At 39.9% G+C, this 23,078-nt stretch overlaps 2 protein-coding genes across 3 annotated transcripts in view; both read left to right on the forward strand.

Annotated features, from left to right (window-relative positions):
* The first annotated feature begins 58 nt into the window (after nucleotides 1-58).
* mapre2 (microtubule-associated protein, RP/EB family, member 2) lies at nucleotides 59-9,775 on the forward strand. Of its 2 annotated transcripts, none has more exons than XM_062527108.1 (7): nucleotides 59-139; nucleotides 4,784-4,911; nucleotides 5,524-5,669; nucleotides 6,514-6,730; nucleotides 6,938-7,083; nucleotides 7,676-7,831; nucleotides 8,321-9,775. In XM_062527108.1, the coding sequence occupies exons 2-7, from the start codon at nucleotides 4,791-4,793 to the stop codon at nucleotides 8,408-8,410; spliced, it is 876 nt and encodes a 291-aa protein (XP_062383092.1). In that variant the 5' UTR covers nucleotides 59-139; nucleotides 4,784-4,790; the 3' UTR covers nucleotides 8,411-9,775. The 2 variants fall into 2 exon arrangements, with proteins under 2 accessions (XP_062383092.1, XP_062383086.1); XM_062527102.1 differs by lacking the exon at nucleotides 59-139 and adding an exon at nucleotides 1,990-2,211.
* A 949-nt stretch (nucleotides 9,776-10,724) lies between these two features.
* The window catches only part of spidr (scaffold protein involved in DNA repair), a 48,654-nt gene continuing 36,300 nt past the window's right edge, over nucleotides 10,725-23,078 (forward strand). The window contains exons 1-6 of the mRNA XM_062527120.1: nucleotides 10,725-10,894; nucleotides 11,488-11,646; nucleotides 11,779-11,833; nucleotides 11,936-12,121; nucleotides 15,348-15,511; nucleotides 22,802-23,037. Of these exons, the coding sequence (XP_062383104.1) occupies nucleotides 10,877-10,894; nucleotides 11,488-11,646; nucleotides 11,779-11,833; nucleotides 11,936-12,121; nucleotides 15,348-15,511; nucleotides 22,802-23,037 (818 nt within the window). The 5' untranslated portion in view covers nucleotides 10,725-10,876. The remainder of the gene's footprint in view (nucleotides 10,895-11,487; nucleotides 11,647-11,778; nucleotides 11,834-11,935; nucleotides 12,122-15,347; nucleotides 15,512-22,801; nucleotides 23,038-23,078) is intronic.

Below are 23,078 nucleotides of genomic sequence, written 5' to 3' on the forward strand. Positions count from 1 at the left end.
TACACAATGTTGACTACTTGTCAAATAAGAAACGTGTGTTTTCCGCCGTCACCAGCTCCTACAATGACCAGAAAGAGGGTGGGGTGACTAACCGAAGAAATTGGCAGAGATCATCTGGATGCAGAGTCAGAGTTCAACGGTGAGTTGCAGGCTTTCACAACGCCGTGTGTGTAAGACTATACTATGTTTGATAAATCTATTCGTAAACGTCATCGTGTTTCAGTTCAGCAGATTTGTTTCGTAGCTCGCAGTATCAGTCACTTTGTTGTGACAGTTTGAGCTATTACTAGCTTGCTAGCTTAGCTAGCAACCATAACCAGCTGTTTGTCAACTCGACTTGTTTGCGCTGATTAGCAAACCAGTTAGCCTTGGTAATACTAACGTCAGTAAATGTCAACTTTGTTGTTTTGGCTAAACGCATTGTGGAGCTTAACTTTAATTAAAATATTAAAACACTACTCTATGCTGTCTGTCCTTCATTACAGTGATATAAATAGAAGTATACCAATAGAGGCAGCTAACATGAGTAGCCCTAGCTAATAAGCTCTATCCATTCGAACGCTTATTTGACTGAGGTTTAGGTTACTGGGTCGGTTCAGAGTTCACTGCAAATCTAATCCCAGTGAAAAGCATGCATTCAGTGGAACGCCTCACGTTCATGTTGAATGTAACCTTATGTTTGGAATTAGTCTATTGGCACACAACGTGCATAGTAATCCTTGCAAAAAAAATCTCAAGGGAAGGACAAGATGCTCTTTTCCGTTATGCATTGTTGCCGTGTCATTATACTAACATGATACTTGATGTTGCTCATGACCGAACGGAGGGAAAGGCTGTCCAGGATGGAGGACGCAATGCCATTAAAAATGGCATTTGTTAAAGAGCCCAATCTGCCCCATATGCCAATTGTAAATGGATTTGTTTAAAGGCTTAATTCGTGCACATATCAAAGCCTTTGCGGAAGCATTGGCTTTGACGTCAATCAAACGTGAATGAAATGTGGTCTTATGAGCAACGTTAAGTTTTAATTATATCACTGACTCTGGACAAAAGGTTTGTCAACGACATTCATCCTCCGTGGGGTGTGTCTGGAAGTTGCGGGGCCTGGCTTCAAAGCAAATAAGGTATTCAGAGTGAGAAGTGTGACAATTGTTTTGTTGTTATCAACATAATTAGTTTACAAATTGTTGTCACTCATCTCATTTCCGAAACGCATCATGTAGGTTATATAAAATGATTAGGCCTACAACATCTGAGAATGATAATTTACTAATCTGTTTAGAGCATGTTTTGAATGGTTAATTGAATGGTTAGAAGTGTTATAGCATGGTAGTGAGTGAGTCATAACTGCTATTTGTTTTTGGGTCAAAACTTTAACACGTAGGATACTATATAGAAAGCAACATGCCATAATACACACATTGCACGAACATTATTATTATATTTAACTCTGTTATATTTAACAGATTAGGTAACATATGATTCGATTAGCCTATACACTATGGTTATTTTTAAGGACTCCAAGCAGAAGTTAAGAATGTTTAAACATCTTAGTGGTAAATTGAACAAACCAGCTAGTCAAAATGGATTACATTATGCATTCAGATGCATTCATTTTTCAACATTTATTTCAGTATTTCTGGAAGGCTGGCTAGCTAGACATTCACACTGGAGAGGACAGTCCACGAAGGTGTCCCTAAGCAATAAATTGGACTTATATTGCATTAGTGTGTAACTGCAATTATAATACACGCGATATGTCCTCATTATTGCACAGATTTATGAAGCACCCTGCTGCTCTCTGTCCAAGAGGCTCAGTAACCCCTTTGTATGTTTTGACGTGTCAATTTGAGGGGGGCAATAATGCCTTATATGTTGCCATAAGGGAAAATTGGATGGTCCCTGTGGTGGAACCCTCCCATGGTCACATGACCCTGCTGTTTCAGACAGCTTTTCAGTGACGTCGCTGTAGAGCCAGAGATTTGCTGAGAATAATCGGGGCGAGCTGAGGTGCGGCAGTTGGAGTTATACACACCGTCTATTCCTTCTCCACCGCGAACAGAAAACTGTTCAATATTTTAGTGACCTAATGCCAGGTCCCACCCAAGCACTGTCCCCAAATGGAGAAAATAATAACGACATCATTCCGGACAACGGAACCCACATCATTCCTTACAGAAAAAATACTGTTCGAGGAGAGCGCGCCTACAGGTAAACTAGTGCAATGCCTCGTTTTGCGTGGCTATTCGGGTAACTTGGCTAACATTGCATAGCTAGCTAGGTCTGCAGAGGGGATGATACTAACGTAGCCTACGTTTATCTTATGTTACCTCGAGATGTTGAAAAGCAAACTAGCCCAGACATTCTGTCTCTTTCAGCATGTGACAGTCTTCATCATGGCAACGTTAGTTCACTGCTGCAGGGAGACTGAAATGAAATGCTTTGATGGTCTTAGTTCTGTGTTAACCTGATGTGGCTTGCAAATTGTGAAATTCCGTTATCTTTCAATTAATTGGAAAGGTAACGGGTCAATCAGTGGTATCTGATTGGCTTCTTAAACAGTAACCAGCTGGTTATCCTGCTACCAAAGGCAGTAGCGGGTCAGAATGTTCGTCGTATTCTCTGACAGAGCAGACATCAGATAGCGTAGCTACTGGCTAACATCCATTAGCAATCACAAATAAGATCAAGGGGTATTAGCCTACGCAGTGAAGCCTTGTCTGTCAGACAGAGTCGAACTGATGGCTGTGATGAAAATCTACTTGAGTTGTAGATATCCTTGGAATTGTTTTTTTTACTGAACATGCACATCCAGCTTGTTTGCTGCGGAAAATGTTAATGTTAACCATTTGTCATGGTCTGTAGTTGCCTGTTGGAGATATGGAACATTCGCTTTTGTTGACACGAAAATATCAATCCTGTTTTTTTCTGAATCCTGAACTGCTATGTTAACGTTATTGAAATAGGCTAGTTGTGTGCTTGACACCCAGTATTCGCGATTGAGATTAATGTGTCTTTTCTCAGGGCAAAGTCATTGGTAACCCAATTTCATTCTCAGTCATCCTCGCCTTCGAAGTCGCAATATTGTAGCCTACAGACTGATATTTACTAGAGATTCTGCAACATTGGCTTATCGAAGTAGCCTATTCTGTGGCGTCCGAAAATTAGGATTTGTCTCTTACAGTTTGATGGAGTTCTAAGAATCATTCTTTGGACATGTTGGTTAGCCTGAGAGACTTCCTGTCAAAAGAAATATGTCCCGTCTCTCGCTGCCATTTCTCCCAGCTGATTGACAACTTACTTGTGTATATTATTCTTTGAATTAACCTGGGGCCTGTCCACTGTCGTGACCTCGTCCTGAGGAGGAAATAAGGCCCATCAGAGAAGAGGGCACCAAAGAAACTGTGGGTCAGACGGACCTCTAAATTGTGAAGTTAATGGCATGTCTTTCTCCACATACCAGACACCTGAGATATGTTCTCAGAAATATATTATGTAGGGATCCACACAGTGACAGGACATAGGCCTACTGGTCATTGAATTTGACCTAGTCGTAATTGATTTAATGTCATCCATGCATTGTCTATCTTAGACATGCCAAAGGCAATCACACAAGTCAGCGGTTCATAAACTGGTGGCCAGGACCATCATAGGGGTCGTGACGAGATTGTGTTAGAAAAGTAACCACTTATACATTAAACCATCACTTTTTTGTCTGTTTTCTCTAATTTCCTTTACCATCCTTACACATGTATACAAACAGTGTTGTTGTTTTCACCATGCAGTCATTGCATTGACAGTATGCCTTAGTATTAGCTAAAAGTGGCAGTAAATTGGTATTGGTAAATTGTAGGCTAATAACTTTATGTAATGATAATGTAGTCCTCTGTGGCTTGGTCGTTCCATTTGATGTGCATTGTTGTTTATGTACAATTTAAACAAACATGTCATGATAATGTCGTCCTACTTATTCGTAACACCTGTAATGCACCATTCACCGCAACATTATGACAACTCTTGACTCCAGTCTAAATCTAAATCTAAAAGCATAGCAGTAAAGCTGAATTGGAATTTATTATTTCTGTGGGTAAAAAAGTTCAGGGAGTATGCAAGTGGAGGGTAGGTGGGGAAGGTTGCAAACACCAACCTGAGTTGGGTCGTGACTCAAACATTTTTTAAGAACCACTACACTACGAATATGACCTCTAATTCAACAGAAATGAAGAACTTTGATAAACGCCCCTAGCCTAAGTGATTTATGCCAAAATCCTGTCCATGGCTTGTACATCATTTCCTGACGTGGAAATTGAGTGGTATTTCCTTTGAAACTCATACAGCACTGTGGATGCAGTTTACCCTCTGGATGGGGCTTTCCTACCCTGAAACACTTTTTTTTTTGTATGAAAAGGAGTATAGTAAGAAGTAGGTGGTGTCTATTTTTACACCATATCCACATTGAGGACAGATGGTTACACTGGGCAGTGATTCTCTTGCAAGAGGAATATGGAATAGGCCTATACAATTAAAGTTACCCTCACATCTACGCCTAGTTTCCGCTTTAATTATACATACGTTTTCATGAATGCGATTTTGATGTACCATTGTCTTTTGTCTCAATGTCAAAGTGACTACATCCTGATGTGTCACATGGAACAACATGTGGAATAACAAGCACCGTACAACAACAATAACCACCACTTCTGAAGCCACTGAAGATTGAAGAAGGACTCAGTATATTGTAGGAGAGGAAGACTAATGGTTGTGTTTTTTTTTATGTTCACAGTTGGGGGATGGCGGTCAATGTGTATTCTACCTCAATAACCCAGGAGACGATGAGCAGGCATGACATCACTGCCTGGGTCAACGATCTCCTGTGTCTAAACTATTCTAAAGTTGAGCAGCTGTCCTCAGGTAAGTTCAGAGATGTCCTCTAGTGCTAAAGCCTGTCCTTCCCAATCCCAAGGTGATGGAGGAAGATAGTTGGCCTGCTGCCCTAATTAGAGATTAATGGAATGAGAATGAGATAACAAGGATGCCACATGTCTAAGATTGATCCACGATTGTGAAACTATGAATAGCACTTCATCTTTATAGTGGGATTATGCTGGGGTTTTTTACTGTTAGAACCAGTTACTTTTTATCTCAGAGAGGGTGAGTTGTTTAACTGTGATAGTATCCTGTCATTGGTTCATATTATATAGGCGTATTTCATAATTTGGATCAATTCAATCTTGGAACATTAAGCTTGAGGCTCTTGCTGAACTACTTGTCCTGAGAGAGTATAGGGTAGCAGTTTTAAGATTTATATAATGCAAGGCATTGTATTGTGTGACTGTGTTTGTTTCTGAAAAATGTTTTGATTATTGGTTTATATAGTGTTTCATAACCAGGGATGTGTTAACAGTTGGCCTAATGGAAGGGCATTCTGAGTTCAATAAGAGATATGTTGTCTTTGTGAAGCCTAATGGAAAGCTCTCCCCTACCCCACACACACATTCAGTAGCTCTTGCTTTGTGTTTGTAGGCGCAGCCTACTGCCAGTTTATGGATCTGCTGTTTCCTGGCTGCATCAGTCTTAAGAAGGTGAAGTTCCAAGCTAAGTTGGAGCATGAATACATTCACAACTTCAAGCTGTTGCAGGCCTCTTTCAAAAGGATGAATGTGGACAAGGTGAGTGGATGACGGCCATCACTATGAGGAAGTGAACATGAAAATGAGGAAGTTGGCAGCATTAAGTTGAAAGCTTTGAAGAGTTTCATGACAGAGATGCAAAAGGATGCAAACTCCTCACCTTATAGATGAGACTCACCTTTTTCATATCAAAATATAGGCCACCCACAAGATTTTTTTTGGAGAAATTATTAAATTATTATTAAGGGGGTGGGGGCTGATTGGGTCTGACCCTGACATTCTAATTCTAATCTTGCTCCAGACCAACCATCTAACAAAAATGATGAGAAGGCTGACTTGACAATTAAATGTAGAATAGAACAGCTGTGGTGAAAACCTCGGAAAAAGGAGTCAGCCAAAGAAGCAGGTGAAGAGACCAGCGACTTAACACCATAGAACTGACAAGGGGATGATGCCAAATATACTTGTAATAACTAGAAATGAGTATGCTGTATTTTATCTTTCCATGCGGTGTTCTCATCCTTTTTCACTTAACTGTTTGCATCCCTGCTGACGTAAATAGACATGGATTGAGTTTACCAACACAGTACAATTGATAAGTAGTTTGCGTGTTTTACGAATGGGTTAATTGCACATCTATAAAGGCCCTTAGTTCTCATTGTAAAACCCCCCTTCTGTGTTGTAACAGTTATAGACCTTGATTTGTGTCAACTTTGTCATGTTGAATCTTCACATTTCAATGGATGGTGCCCTAGAAGGTCCCCAATGTCCTCTTATTTGATGTTTATGAAGATGTGCGTGGGAATGTATTCTGGGAATACATGCAAGTCATTTATGTTGGTGAGGTGTTAAGTCAGACAGCTTTTTTCTTTTCTTCTTAAAGATCATTCCTGTTGAGAAGCTTGTGAAAGGACGGTTTCAGGACAATCTCGACTTCATCCAATGGTTTAAGAAGTTTTTTGATGCGAACTATGATGGCAAGGAGTATGATCCTGTTGAGGCCAGACAGGGGCAAGATGCTCTTCCCCCACCCGACCCTGGCGAGCAGATCTTCAACCTGCCAAAGAAGTCTCTTCACGCAGCGAGCTCTCCCACTGCAGGTAAAGCTCGTGTTCTATCTGGACATTCATGTGGTGCTTAATGCATTGATGTCTACATACATCAGGTCCACACATCTGTCCATAACATTTAAGTAGAGCATTAATACCTCTTACCAACTCTACTGACACCAGTCCTCAAATCATGTTGTGTTAAAGTAACCCCCCCCCCCCTCCCCCGTAACTAACTTGTCATTCATTTGTGTCCAGGAGCTACCAGGTCAACTAGTTCGACCCCCAAACCGTCAACACCGACATCTCGGCCATCCTCAGCTAAAAGAGCTCCTGCAACCTCGGCAACTCCCGCAAAGGGAGAGAAGGAATTAGAGGTCCAGGTGGCACAGCTCAGTGACCAGGTGTGCAGTACTTGCTGCTACTACTAAATGCACCTCTAACCTGAGCCTAATACAACCTTATTCAAATGCAAACCTTTTACACTAATGTGTACTAAATATAATAGCACATGTATTACATTGTCATACATTTGTGTGACTTGTGATCATGTATAACCTTACAGTGATGAATGAATTACTGACAATATTTGTGACCTTCCTTAAATGTGTGCTATACTCAGTGAATGATAGTTGTGAACATATCCAACATATTACTGTTTTTGAATAATGAGACTTGCCAGCTTGACCAGGATCTTTGATAAAGGGTTTGCTGTGATATTTGTGGACTTAAGTGTGAAATGGTGGAATATGCTGTGTGAATGAACAAAAGTTCTGGTCAAAATGACAAATAGAATAATAATAAGGGGAAATGCAAGCTGCAATTGCAGGAAATACTTGGTTGTGAATTGATGTCAAGATCACAAAACCCTGTAGGAACTAACCAGCTCTACCAGTTTTAGCTTGTCAAGAAAGAGTTGATAAAGTAGTGAATGATTCAGCTCCATGTTGAACAAGTGCCATTCAGCCATATGATCCTGTGTCCTGTGATTTGCAGTTAAATACAACGAAGCTGGCACTGGAGGGCGTTGAGAAGGAGAGGGACTTCTATTTTGGGAAGCTGCGGGAGGTAGAGCTCCTCTGTCAAGACCAGGGCCCAGAGAACACCCCTTTTATTGAGCGGCTGATGGAAGTCCTGTATTCAGCAGATGAAGTAAGTACCAATTATGTCTCTGTCGCACAGATTAGGTCAGGTGTAGATGATTCATATTTAATATGTAAACTAGGTCCCAGTTGGATAAGACTTCAATAAATTGGCCTACTATCTTAATGGGAAGTTCTAAATGTAAGGTTTTGGCAAGTATTCTGCATTCTGTTATTTACCTTTCTAGTAGGTTTTATTGCATGTACTATATTTGAGATGCTCTTGAGACCTTGCAGTATTTTAATAGGTGTTATAAAGTGTAGTTTTTTTTATTTATTTAATTAATTTTAAATGGATCATGTTTGTTTGGCTAGTAGAGCTTTCTGCATTGATTAATGTGTTGTTGCGCAACACGTCTCCCTTGGCAAACGTGCCGTCTACCATTACACTTGCAGTGCAGGCAGCTGAACTTGGTGTGCATGTGGGTCAGGTCTGGGTGAGATCCCAGATAAAAGAATGCAGGCTCGTGTTGAGTTTCTCCTCGTGTTCTCCCTGCAGGAGGCGGCGGCCGAGCTGGCGGAGGAGGCGGAAGCCCACGGCAGAGAGGAGTTAGCTCAAGAGCCAGAGGAGGAGCAAGATGAGTACTGAGCGCTGAGAGGAGCTCTCGAAAAAGGAGCGCTCCCTTTTGTTTCATGAGAACTGTTTTTAAAATCCCAGTTTTTTTTTTTTTTTCTCTCGGTTTATTTTTTCATCACTTTTGTTTGTTGTTGTCCTGAGGATTGAGCACATAAATCATCCCAGAAGCACCCCCGTCCCTCCTTTTTTATCCACTCCGTCGAAGCATACTGTTCTTTTTTTCCCTTTTGGTGACTATCATTGGTTTGAGACGCTGCATCTTGTCTGTGTCATGTCCCTCCTTTCCTGAAGGGTCCACATGCTCCGACCATCCTGATTGTCTTTTTTTAAATCAAGGACTGTTTGCCTGAAGCAGGAAGTTGCCCTAACTTCTTTTGTGAGGCAGTGTTTGTGAAGGATGGATAGCTTTTATCCGTTGGCAGTATCCTCTTCATGCATTTTTTAATTTGTCTTTTCCATGTTTTTACATATCAAGTGTAGTAATCAGGACAAAAAAAAAACAATGCAATAAGCATCGTCCGGAAAGGCTTGTAGATGGGCCTATGGAACTCCCTAATGCTCTGAATTTTGCTTCTCTGTTAGAAATATGCTTCTAGAACACTCTGCTCGCTCCTGGATCCGAGAGTATATCCTTGTCCATAAGCTAGGTTTATAAAGCCAGTTTGTGAGCATGACCCATTTTCTGATAGTCACGGCAGATACCTTGTCATACTGCAGTCAGTGCATTCATGAGCAAAGAAAGGCTAGACTCGCACCATAACATGGTGCTGCAATTTGAAATGAATTATATGTATTGTAATGTCTTAAATGGGCAGCATTGCAATTTGTTGTCTTGATGCGCATTCAATCATGTTAAGCGTGTCATTGCAGTGTCCACTCAAAACACTAAAGCATACCCCTCACCGTCCAGCTCTTTGAAACAAACCATGTATATTAAAGATGTTTTAATATAATTTTGAACCACAGGTCTTAGGAAAATTACCAGTCGGAACACCAAGTTATATATGGCATAAGAGTATCCCAGTGCATAGTATACTTTTTCATGATATTGCATTTATTTCCATGACAACTAAACTCTGCAGCGCACCGCTTTAGTCATATATTGTGTACAATGAAAAGGAATGTAAACATGTATTGTTAATAATTATAGACAATGTTTTTTTTTTCTTCTCAATAGCCCACTCATTATGCATTCCCCAAAATGTGTTGCATGTTTGCATTTTATTTGTGAATAACTTGACCTGCTTTTTACATATTTAATAAAAAAAAAGAAAAAAAAATGTTAAGTGAGCTGTGTTTTTGTATGTTTTCCCTGCTGTTGGAGATCTGTCGATTTGGATGGATTTGCTGTAATAAACCCTCCACTTTAAAGGACAATATTGTATTGCATTCCTTTGTGAAATTATTTTCACGCTGTATTTATTTGAACTTGTAAAAGGTGTTTGTTTGTCACATTCACATCGTATCCTGCAGAATTCATAGGTTTTTTTTTCTATCCTAAAAGTATGCTGTCTTAGAACTTGTTTTGGTTTGTAGAGCAATTCTGATCAGATAAAGTGGACTTTGTTAGGGAGCCTGTTCTAGATATACAAATAAAGAAGTGAAATATTGATCAACACTGATATGGATGTGAGATCTAGAGACCTACAGTAGGCTATTTTGAAATGCACCATCATGAGACTGACGTAATTGTTACTCTTGCTTTGTTCATTCCTTGCCAAACATCGCTGTACAATGAAGAGTGTGCTGAGCAAAAAATAAATAATGTAAAAAAAGATGTATGTTCTGCATGGACCACAGCTATTAATGTACAACAGTCTGACAATAAGATAATAAAGAAAGTGATTACATTTTATGATCAACTTATAGGCTTACGACACCGGAGTAGCTAATACATGATTCCAAAGACTCAGTGTTTCAAAGTATAAATTGGACCATAGGCTACACATCAGGGGCATGTAAGCTACAGTGTACACACATACACTGATTAAAATATCACTGATAGATAGATAGATAGATAGATAGATAGATACTGTAGATACTTTATTGATCCCCAAGGGGAAATTCAAGAAACTGTAAAAATCTTTTACAATAAAAATGTATGTACTTTCCTTAACTACAGAGCAATTCAATTTTCAAAACCCAGTTTTCACTTTCAATTCATCATCACTGCCATGCCATGCCCAAGCCAAAGAGGCCTGTACCAAAGCCATACTGACTACCCAAGTCGAGTTCTGTGGTCACTTGCCTGTTATGGTCGCGAGGTGGCAATAGCGCGCCAAATTTTCGAGAGGGTAGTCCTGTGTGGAGTAGAGAAGTAGAGAACCAGGCGCGCTAAATAAAACATTTGCTAACTCAAGTACAGCAGCAGCCCAGCCTACCATTCATTCCATATCGCCATGACAAGTGTATCGTCAACAAACTTCTCAAATAATTATGTAGAGTGAACTACTGAAATACATTTATGTTAGTTTCATTATGTCTGTTTCAGTGAGGGTAAGTTCAAGCATTGAGCAATGGACACTCGCGGGGTCAACTTAACTCAAGTTACATTGCTAACGTTAGTTAGCTACTTTGTTGTTGATTTATGTAACGTTAGGTTTAGTTAACGTTGCATTGTACATACTACATAGTGTTTGGTTTCTCATAATAATACTGACGTGATGAATGCTGTCTAATTTGTTTAACAGTTCTGTCACAATGGGAAAAAATATAATATCTCATATTGTCGAGTTGAGGAAATAGTTACATTAGATAACGTTAGCGCTGACTTAAGGCCCATTCATGCTCAACGTATGGCAATTTACGTCCGTATTTTGTACGCACGTTCTATCCGGTGGTGTATTCATACCTCCGTCCGTATTTTACGTGTGAATGCATAGCGCCCCCACTTTTTCGTGTGATATTCCTGTGGTAGTGTTCGGTATTGCAACGTTTCATCCGTTTCATCCGTAATCGTAAGCTCCTCAATTTCATGTCAAAGTACGGACGAAATCAACGGAAAGAACGTGTGAAACACTCCACACGTATCCGTATTCGTATTTTACGTTGAGCATGAATGGGCCTATACTACTGATCTCTTCCCTCAGCGAAAAAGACATTCAAGAGACTTGAGATGTGTCCTGTTCTCAGAGGATGTAAAGGACACGCTCAGAAATACCTCTGCTGTAACAAAAAATCCGACCTCTTCATCACTTAAGTCGTGGGAACGATGTGGAGACGGTTTCCTTGACTCTCCAATCCAGAAGGTATGTCACTAACGTATAGGTGTTTGTCCTTGTCAGCACTTAATAAAGTGGAATCTATCTATCTGATCTGGAGATGCTTCCCAACTCCACATAAACTGCCTTGTGTAACATCAGCTTTTATTATTGTGACAGAAACCCAAATCAGTGTGCCCAAAACATGACACTGCGAGACAGTATCTCACTGCAGGTAACTAACTAAGTTGGTGATGGGCAATGTTTCTGACTGCCTAGCTCTGTTTAATATAAGAAAAACTGATATTGATATTTCCTGTTGTTATCATCCTCTTAGAAAAGCACAGGGTGGAGACGGAGGAGCCTGTCCACATCGCTTGGAGCTCAAGTGAAAGTGAACAGTCAGACTGTGAGGAAAGCAGTCTTCCATCTAAGAGAGTGGCAACTCCAAAACCAAGCTTATCTCGGCCCAAACCCAAGCTCAACGTCAGCAGCTATCTGCAGTTATTAAACTGTGAAGCAGGTAGGCATAGTTGGTTGTACACTTTGCTCTGTTTTTTGTTTTAGGTTACCATGAGAACCTAAAAATCTGCAGATTTCTGAAATCTCCTTGTACCTACAGTACCCTCCAGAATTATTGGCACCCTTGGTAAAAGTTGACTAAAAATAGGTATAAAAAATAATCTTTAGGTGATTTATTGTACTCCCACAATGAAAAATATACCCTGCAAGGCAAGCAAATTAATTCTGAGAAAAAGGAAAATCTCATAAAGAAATAAATATTTTTAACAAAAATAGCTTGCTCACAATTATTGGCACCCCTGAAACATATTATGTACAACATTTAACAGGAGCATTTTCCTATGTAAATGCAACGTTTTAAAGTAAATCAGAGTGTCTGTGAACTTTCAGAAGTAGTTCATGACGTTCTTTTTCACTATGGTATGAAAATGAAGTCACTCAGAGGCTAAATCCTCTAGTCATTTTTCAACATTGGAGAGACAAGAGAATACACTAAATTGAAATAAAAAGAAATTGTGTTGACATTTGTAAGTAAGAGAATGTCTATGGAAACTAGGTATTTTGTTGAAAATGCCTATATTTCCAGTTAAAATGATGACTAAAAGGTTCTAATCATCTGGAAATGTGGCAAACATGCTTGGACAAAGACCCATGGCTATTTTGCTCCCACGCACAGTATGGGGGATGGTATGATAGGCAAAAAAATCCATAAGAACCACTGTTGAGAGTTGCAGACAAAGCTATCATCTTGGGGTCACCAAGTCCCCCCCAAAAATCTTCAAAAGTGACCTCACTGCTAATAGATTATTTAGACAGCATGTCAGGTTAAAGCCAGTAGAGTCATTTAATGAACAATGTAAATGGCAGGAGTTACTGAATGGTACCATGACATGTCTGGGAGTGTGGTCTATTGTCAGATGAAAATAAAATTATGCTCTTTTGCTAAAAACACTTAAGGTGTCTTTGGCGTACATAGAAGAATGACTATACTAAAAAGAACCCCATGCATAATCAGAATTATGGTGGAGGGGCTGTGCTATTGTGGGGCTGTTTTAATTCCCAAAGGCCTTGGGAACCTAATTAAGGTGCATGGCATCATGAACACCAAGAAAAACCTGAACATTTTCAAAGGAAATCAAACAATCTCTGCCAAGGCCCTAAAAGTTGGTCATGATTGGATCATTCATCAGGTCAATGAACCAAAACAAATGCACAGATCAAAACAAATATGGTTTACTGAACACAAAATCAAGCTTCAGACATTGCCATAGCAGTCCCCTGATCTAAACTCCATAGAAAAACAGTGGGATGAGTCAAGGAGAAGAATGCACAAGTGTGGACCTAGCAATCTGGACGATCTGGGGAGGTTTTGTAAAGATGAATGGTCTTAAATCCCTTACTTTGTATTCTCAATCTTTATGGGGTGTCAGAGAAGAATATTACATGCCGTTTTATTGACAAAGGGAGGTTTAAGAAGGTATTACAAGTAGGGGTGCCAATAATTGTGAGTGACGTGTTTTTATTAAAAACATTTATTTCTTTATGAGATTTTCCTTTTTCTCAGAATAAATTTGCTTCCCTTGCAGGGTGTATTTTTCCTCATTGTTTCATTGTGGGAGTACAATAAATCACCTAAAGATTATTTTTAGAGCTATTTTTAGTCAACTTTTACCAAGGGTGCCAATAATTCTGGAGGGTACTGTACTTGTATCTTTGTATGGTAGTATAGATGTATTTACAAGTGACCATAAGATAGGCACAAAAAGAGCAAAGGTTATGGTCTTTATATATATATATATATATATATATATATATACATATATATATAATAATAATACATACATACTTTTCTGGTCAAACAATAGTATTATTCATTTTGGTTTGCATCACATTCCAAGTAGCCGCACAATGATAGCCTTTCACGTTTCAAAATGTTTAATCTCAAATCGGCTTCATCCAGTTAACATCACAGGTGAGCTGAACTGACTTGATGGTGACTGGCAGAAAAACTGACACTATCCCAAAATTGACCTGTGACTGGCCAACCAACTTGCCTAACATGCTTTTCAGTTTCCCAGGGCCATGGCACGATCGTTTATGTTGAACCCTGTACTGTATGTCCCAACCGCTCAATACGGTCTTCTGATGAATGACTGTTGTGTCGACCAACTATAAATGCTAGGTCAAATTTAAGACTCTTTTCATCAGTAGTTCTCACATTGGTGGAATGAATTTCCCAGTATTCTCTTTTCCAGCAATAGTTTTGGTTCTTTTAAGAGGGGTCTTAAGGCATAGCTATTCAATATGCGCTTAGGTTATTAAGTGCTTCTTATGGGTTATGGTTTGTATAATTTAGTATGGTTTTTGTTTCATTAGGCCATTGATTGAATTGACATTGTTGTTTTATTATTGATATTCTACTTAATTTAGCCTTATCATGCTATTGTTGTTATATAATTGAGTGAATTACTTATTGTTTATTTGCTATTCTTCTATATTCATTGTTTATCTTTATTAAGTTATTGTTTGAATTGATTGTTTATTGTTTATGTTGCTATTCTCCCTACTGTAGTCTGACAATTTTTTAATTGTTCACTGTTAAAGGGACACACACCGATGAGCATTAAGCTTTGTATCTTTAGAAAACCATGTTTTTGAATGGTCGTGCATCATTCCCTCAGTTTGGAAGAAATACAAATTTCAATGAAACCCATGAATAGGACTTCCTGCTTTCAATGATGTTCATCAATGATGTTCATCATTGAAAGCAGGAAGTCCAACATTGAAATCCGTATGTCTCCCATCTCAAGGCAAACTGAGGGAATGATGCACGACCATTCAAAAATATGACTGGTTTTCTAAAGATACAAAGCTTAATGCTAATCGGTGAAGTGTCCCTTTAAATTGGATTATTGTATTGTTTTTATTTGTATGTCGCTTCGGACAAATGTGTCTGATAAATAGCGTAACCATAGCCATAACCATGTACACATGAAATATTGGAAACAAAAATTATGGAACCTCATTGCTGACAGCAAACGGTCAAATATTCGGGTTCGTATATGTACATTTTTCAAATTTACAATCAAGAAAATCATGGAACTTTCTGTACACAGACATCAGGCCAGGCACAATTTCTAGTCCTTTCATGCCATTGTAAACATAAACAAAACGGATCAAGTTGTTAAAACAAAGGATAAAAAAAAAATGTCTACCCTTTTTAACAGATGAGCTCCCTGCTATTGAGTCTGACAGTGATTTGAGTGACGACGATGATGATGAAGTCAGGGGCCACGGAGAGACGGAACCTGACAAAACTGCAGCAATTTCAGATTGCGTCTCACCAGAGAAGGACAAATGTGAGGAAAAACAACCCCAAGAGATACAAAAGGTACATTTCCAGAGTAATGTTGCACACATACTTCTGAAGTCTTGTAGTATGTTGCTATCAGCACACAGTAGGTGGCAGTATATTTCTTTTATAGAGGACTGCACCAGTTGAGAGGCCAAAAACTATACTGTCTATTAGCTGTGAATCTTAATACTTTAATACCAAAGCTATTTGGCTATCACATTGGTATTTCAATAGAGTGCTTGGAGATATCCCAAATATCTGTTTAGAAAACTCCCTAACTCCCTATTGACTGACATTTTTGTTAGCCTTTTTTTTTTTTTTTTTTTTTAAAAAGGGGAAAAAAAGCTGCGACAGAAAACTTCACCAGTTTCTAATCTAAGCATTAATACACAGAAGATTATTTTTGGCACGCTTTCTGACATGTGTGATCATCTCTTTTTTTTTTCTTTTCTTTTCTTTTTTCTCTGGCTGCCCTCCTCACCCCTTGTTGGAAAATTGCCTGAGAGGTGAACTCGGCAGAGATTACTCTCCTGATTGCAGTTATTGGAGAGATTTCTCTCTCCTGTAGATATGAATCTTGACCTCAATGTCACAGTGGCAAAGCCTGGAAAAAGTACATGCTTTCATTGTAGTATTTGTAAGATCGCTTTGAAGTGCATGAAGTTCACTGTTCAGGTACACACTGAGGTGCATATAGCTGAGATAATGTTCTGAAATTTCTTTTTGACACATTTACAGGGCACTCAGTGTCCATTATGTGGAGAATTCAACATATGCTATATTGTGCCACATTTCTTTGTCAAAGCACCAACGCTTTCATTTTTCAAGTTCATTCATCTGGTTCTTTGTTGTCTGTTGACAGATTGGATATTTCAGGGACTACTACTGAATCAGGTTCTGGCAAAGCCATGAAATTACTTATTTACTAAATTTGACTGTTAAGTTATAGGCATTACCATCCAGTCGTCATTCCTTTGATCAGTGCATTAAAGGCTTGTCGATTAGTGGGCTTTGCTCTTGCAGTGCATGATCAAAGACGTAATCAAGTTGTTTGGCCAGAGCAATACTGTTGTCTCTAAAGTAGGGTTCAGACCAAAGATTCCCGACAAGACGAGCCACGATGTTCTTAAACCTTGCGACTGCGACTTAGCGTGTTTAATGCTCTGCGACTGCTTGCAACTGCTTGCAACTATGTGCAACTTCTAATTCACACCGCTGCAACTCAGTCTCGTCGCGTCGGGAATCTTTGGTGTGAATTGGGCTTAATGGACACTGGCGAAGATAAACATCTGCCATAATATATTACTAGTAAAGTCGTTTGTTTGAAATCAAGTGGTTAACCAGAAGATGGAAGATTGTAGAGACATTGTAGTTTCTGCTCCCAAGAACATGTTCATTAGAGTGAGCAGACCTTCAACCCTTTTACCAATTCACCTTTGCCCTGTGGCCACCACCGGGCTCCAACTTGGGAAGTCTAGGCAGACCTATTGTAGTTTCCCAAATCAGGTGGACATTCTTCAGTCACAAGGTTGCCCTGAGTGATGGTGGTGGTCTGCAGTGTGACGCATCAGTCTTCCCATCAGTCCATACTTTTGCGGATGTGAAAGTGCGCTTTTCAATTTAGAATTGCTGACAGGGCCAGAACATTGAACAGCATCAGAGGCATCTTCTCTTTTTCTCCAGGCTTTTGGGTAATGTGTCCGACATTTGAACTACCATACCACTGTTTGAAGTCTCAAGTGCCTTCATAAAGTTATTGCCTACCCTCATTGTTGATTTGACGTCATAGGTAACCACGGACTGACCATATCCAAGATGCTTAGTGAGCTGTTATGGTTGATGACATAGGTCTGTAGGTCTCTTATTGACCAATAATTTGCTGGGGAAACCCAGCACAGAAAAGATTGATCACTATGCCCTATTGGCTGAGTGTGATCAAGTTTTGGGGGAAAGTACCAGTACTGCCTTTCTGAATGCTCAGAGCTGGTTTTAGTGTGGAAACAAGAAGATATATTTAGTTTTTTGATCAAGGCAATCAACAGTGGACATGTAAATAACATACATTACCGTATTATTTGTACTAATTGGCCTTGAGGGTGCCATAAAAGAAACATTGGTTTATATTTAATTTCTTTTGATAAACCTTTGTTTTCAGACCCCAATGTTGAAGCAAAATTTGTTATGCATTTATTGGCACTTGAGGCCAAAGGATTTACAATACTCAGTGCATGCATTCAAGCATTTCTGTTGCGCCTCATCATGGATAAAGTTATTGCTGTATTACTGCATTGCTGTGCTATACTGCTTGAATGATTATGAAAACAGTAGGTTATGGAATGATGGTCTACAAAAGTTGTACAATTGTATTCTAAATTCTAAAGGTTGCAACCACCTCCGCCTGAAGTGGTTATGCACAAGCTTTTTACATTTACTGTCATGTTTATTGTTTGATATCGTACTTTAGCCATGGAGTATCATTTCTGTGTTTCTAGTGTTAACGGTGTCTTTCATTTTGAATAGTCAGCAGAGCATGGTTAACCTTTGAGAGCATGTGTGTGTGTACCCTACCCTCCAGCACTCGCTAAGCAGAAACTCCCTTGTGCGTGCGTGCGTTGCTACTTTGTGACTTTACAGCGTGGTTCTATTCATGCAGGTGTGATTTTTTGCCAGTCCTTAAGTTTTGTCTGTCACAGCTGCTTGTCTCGGTCGTTGAATTTTCTTACAAGTATCAACTGATATCTGTGTGCATGGAGTAATGTAATTTACTCGTAAGCATGTTTTATCACGCTTGTGACATCTGACATGAGACTGATGCCATATATCACTATACCAGGCGTGACTGATCTAGTCTCAGTTGAAATACTGCATGCATCAAAGACACTGCATGTCATCTTCTGATTAGTGAATGGCAGGATTTCGGCTGCAATTAGTCAATTTCAATTATGACTTAAAACGATTATGAGAATAACACATTCGATACATGGCATTTTTTCTGCATTCAGTTTTGCAACAATGCTGTCATTTTGTCTTGAGTTATGAATCTAGAACTCTCCTTTGCTTTATTGTGGGTACAGTTTTAGGAATGATCTTTTCTTGCATGTGTATTTTTTTCCGTGTTTTGATGATGCTTCCAAAATCGCTAGGCAGGATAATGGCACATTTAATAAGCCAGAGAGACATCTTCAATAATAAACTTTTTTTGGTCTGTTTTATTTTAAGGGCTTTTATGGGGGTACAGTCCAAAAAGATGATTACGAAATGATATCCAGATCACCAAATACCACTATAGTCTAACTGAGAATCTGAGAATCAATTTAGGAAATAGTTAGTATAGAATATGATGATTGTTTTTTTAAGTTTTTGTTTTTGCCTATTTGCAAAAGCTTTTGATTGAAATGCTTGAAGTCTGTCCGCATGGAAGAAAACAGCGCACTTGAAAGAGGAAGTTGTCAGCTGACTGAAGCGGGAAGTGAGCAGCTGCAGCCCCCTGAGTGCTGAGCCGTTCACCTCAGCAGACCTCGTGCCAGACTAAAGCCTTTCCTCCATAGGGCTCATTACTTGCTGAGAGGCGAGGCAAGCAGACTCGCAAAAGACACTGTTTCAGCTGTGTGCTATTACTCTCCCCATTTCTATACTGCAAGATCTGTTCTTGCGTCAAGTTTTTGGCTCCACCTTTCGAGTTCAAGCTGAAAAAAATTAGAAGATCCAACATGTACTCTATCCTTGCAAGGAAACTTGCTGAAGTAAGCAAAGATGAAAAACGGCAAGCTGCTGATGTATGTGGGTTAGAGGCACCGAAGACGTGCAGAACTCCAGAGACTGTAGACAAACGGCACAATGCGCAAAGGTTTTCCACAGCACTTTGTGCAGACTTAGGATATAATGTCTATCTGCATAATGTCTAAATAATGATGTTTTAATCCATTTACCAGTACATAGCACAGAGCTGAGGTTAGCATGCAAGGTGCCAACCTGCACACTGGGAGCATACTGGGATTTAGTATGGCCAAGTCTGAGTCTGGAGGAGCTGGGCCCAAACCAGCAACCTTGTGGTTTCTAAATGACGGACGGGAACAAAAATACTATAGTTGAACTGCGTAGGTACAAACTTTTGTGGTTACAAGTATCACTGCAAACTTTAATTGTAGGCTGAAATGATGCCTCCAGTGTATACATTTTCAAAGACAAAAACCGCTGCCGGAGTGGCTGCATATAATTATTTATGACATAAAAGCTCAGCTCAACTCCAACAACATACATCACTCCGTAACTAACACTACGTGTTAAGACTTGGCTGTGGCAATGAAATCACAATGGAGAGAGAGAGCGAGAGAACCAACAATTGTGATATGACCGACGGTCATTTAGAATGGAATGACCCAAGGATGGAAGCAGGATGCAAATTATGGTCATGCTACAAGTTTAATAAATGCTTCCCCTTGTAATTAAACTGTTATTTGCGAAGTAATATTATTTTTTGCAACTGAAGATGTCAACCAAGACTTAGCAGTGATTATTGCGCTTTAGTCTTGTAATCCTGAGTGAGTTATACTTACCTCCTACAGCTCATGTGAAGTGCTCCTCATTTGAGCCTCTGTCCTAAGGGAATATAGACCTCCTTTCTGGTAATCAGATATCCTCTCCTTAGCATCATACACAACCCAGTCAGTCACCAGCAGACAGTTTCCTTGAAGCAGTGTCAAGCGATCCTCACAGCAACACTTTCTAAGAATCTGTTGTAATAGGATATTGTCACTGTTCACACTGACCGATCTCTCAGGCGTCCAAAATAGAAACATGCCCTTTTTAAAATGGTCTGACAAAAAAACTGCGTGACCATCTTGATTAAGCCAAAACTGTATGACATTATTGTGTTTTTAGCACCTGCATTTGTTGGAGTTAAATGGTAGAAGAAATGGTAGAGTTACAGTAAATGTCATTGTAGTTATGTGCCTTTCTGTGTATTTCTCTTTCTGTCCTCTGAGTAAATGATTACTTGCCACTTGCCAGATACAATGACAGAAATGGCTAAAACAATGAAATATCCGATGAAACACTCAAAGAAATTAAATTCAAAACACATCCATCATTTGTATTTCTCTCAGTAACAAGGAATGTGCTTCGCTACAAAACATCAGTGATAGGAAACTAATAGCATTAAGGCCAGATGACGGCCTCTGGTTCTTGGCCTCCGCGAGCAAACCCAGGGTGAGCGATTATTACCACCACATCTGCAGCGGCCTGTGCCAGCGAGATTGTAAACCCGTGTTTACTACCCAGCTCTCTGCCCAAAACATGCCAGAGATGGATTTGACAGAGGTTTAAGTCTGTGTGTGCTTCCAGTTCCTCTGCACTCTTTTGCAGGGCGAGCACATTTTTGAACTGGAGCCAGGAACATAGTGTTCCACAGAGCTAGTTAGAGGAGTGTGACGTTTGCTGGAAGCCATCCTAGCAGGGTCAAGTTGATTCAAATAAAAAGAGCGCGTAGGCCGACAAGCAATTGGAATGTTGGAACTTGCCTGCACATGATTGGAAGGCTCTGCCAGTGGCTTTTTCCATGGGAACTGGTTCTACAGTCGGGTGTGCTGGTTCATTGGTTGGTTAGTTGATGATGCAGCACCATTGTGTGTGACTGTGTGTATACACAGGTAGTACTCTGTCCCCTGCCCTTATGGCAGCTCGTGTCACTTCCGCTGTGACTCATCCTGAGTACATTTATCTTTGCCATCAATCACTCGATGATTTATCTGCCTCGCATGTCAGTTTTCATGGCTACTGTTATCTTTACCATCTTTACCTTTTGCTCTAAGGAGATCTTCTCTTGCTTATAAATGTTTTTACTGCAGTGTGTAGAGCACACCAGAATGCAGTGTGTAGAGCTTGCCAAAGGTATCATAGAACAACATTGTACACTGATTAACATACAGCAGTGATGTGCTGGACTCACTAGTTCTTTTTTTCTTTTTTTTTGTTATTAAATTGAAAGAGACATTGGTCATAAATTGATCACCTGTGTTATAAACTTGTTGTCAGTTTTAACTACATGAGATACAAAAACTTGGACTATTGAATGCACAGACTGTATAGAATGCAGTCTGTGATTGAATACTCTTCTGATTCAAGATCACACAAGCAAGAAGCCGCATTGTATATAAGCCGCAGGACAGTGTTTTGTGCAAGTTAATAGAGACAAAACCATATGAATACCATATAAACTGCTCCCATGTATTAACCTCGTAGCTGAAGAAATTTTGCAAAATCAATGGTTGTGCGCTAGTTGTCCTTTGGTATCTCCTGGTATTGGTATTTCTATGCTCAGGGTACAGGCTATGTGCATGCAAGGCTCTCTGAGGGCTTGTTTGTTTGTGGTAGAGCCAGGTGTGTTTGAACCTGCCACTATTAATGTTAAGGTAATTAGCGTCTACACGGACCCGGTTGGATGTTGCACTTAGTGAATCAGAATGTTACAATAAAGGAGGATTTATGAGTGTGTTATAATAGTTATTATTGGGCAAACAAGATATTCAGTGTCAGCATGAAGATGTAAGGAGCTGAATACAACAGAAGATGCCATTACCTCACAATTATCGCTCCACTGGAAATAAGTAAGCTACTGGATGATCCTTTCGTGCAGATACTGTAGCCTGTATTATTGGGTCTATCTGTCCGTCTGCCTGTCCACTCACATACTGTAGCTTAAAACATGCCGGTTGGATTTAGTTAAGATTTTATACAAAGCAGAGGGCTGAATGTTGCTGCTAGAATTTGGTTTCGCCTTGTTTCATATTGCGTGACAGGCAAGGGTCTACAGTCGCATGACTGGTCTTGTTCAACATGTATCATAAAGGGATAATTCTACCTTAAATTCAGAACCTACCGTTACTAATCCAAACAAGGAACTGGATGTCCCACTTGCTATTTTAATATTTACAGACAGAGTGAACAACAGTGTATTTCATTGTTGTTGGCTTTAGATGTCATTTTTGATCTCATTGTCAGTGTGCACCTGTTACCTGTTGTTGATTAGAGTATTCCCTATGTCAGCTCTTACAGGCCACATCTCACATATTACATGGGATGGTGCAGTCAGCTGCTTAATTTAAACTTGGACTAAATAATATTGACATAGCTGACAGGGATTTGTGTTTGAGTTTGGAAGGAAGTGGATTGCATAGAACAGGACTCATAGGGTCGGGTAAGAAAACACATTACCAGCAAGTACAGGGTAGGCAGCTGACCATCTTACCTTTCATGGCTAATAGAATACTTGGTAGTCTTTGGTAGTCAGTCTATGGGTGTTATTGACAGCGGCTGCATTTCTTCCAGGTGCCTGATGTGGACATCTCTGACTACCCTTCAGATGGTGAGGACGGTCCTGCATGCGAGACGGCCTCCTCGACCGATGCGGGACCTTGCCCTGTGGACCCATCGGAAGGCGGTCGCCGCTCGCTAAGGGACTGGGTGCGTTCTGCTCAGGCATTGTTGCAGACGCCTCAGAAGCAAGCCAACAGCCATTTCAAGACCCCAGATGACTCCAATAAAAAGAGACGGAAATTTGAAAGGTACAAATCAGAGCCATCCTGATGGGTTTGTTACGGGGTGT

This window comes from Sardina pilchardus, chromosome 2, assembly GCF_963854185.1.
Source record: "Sardina pilchardus chromosome 2, fSarPil1.1, whole genome shotgun sequence".
NCBI classification, from domain to species: domain Eukaryota; kingdom Metazoa; phylum Chordata; class Actinopteri; order Clupeiformes; family Clupeidae; genus Sardina; species Sardina pilchardus.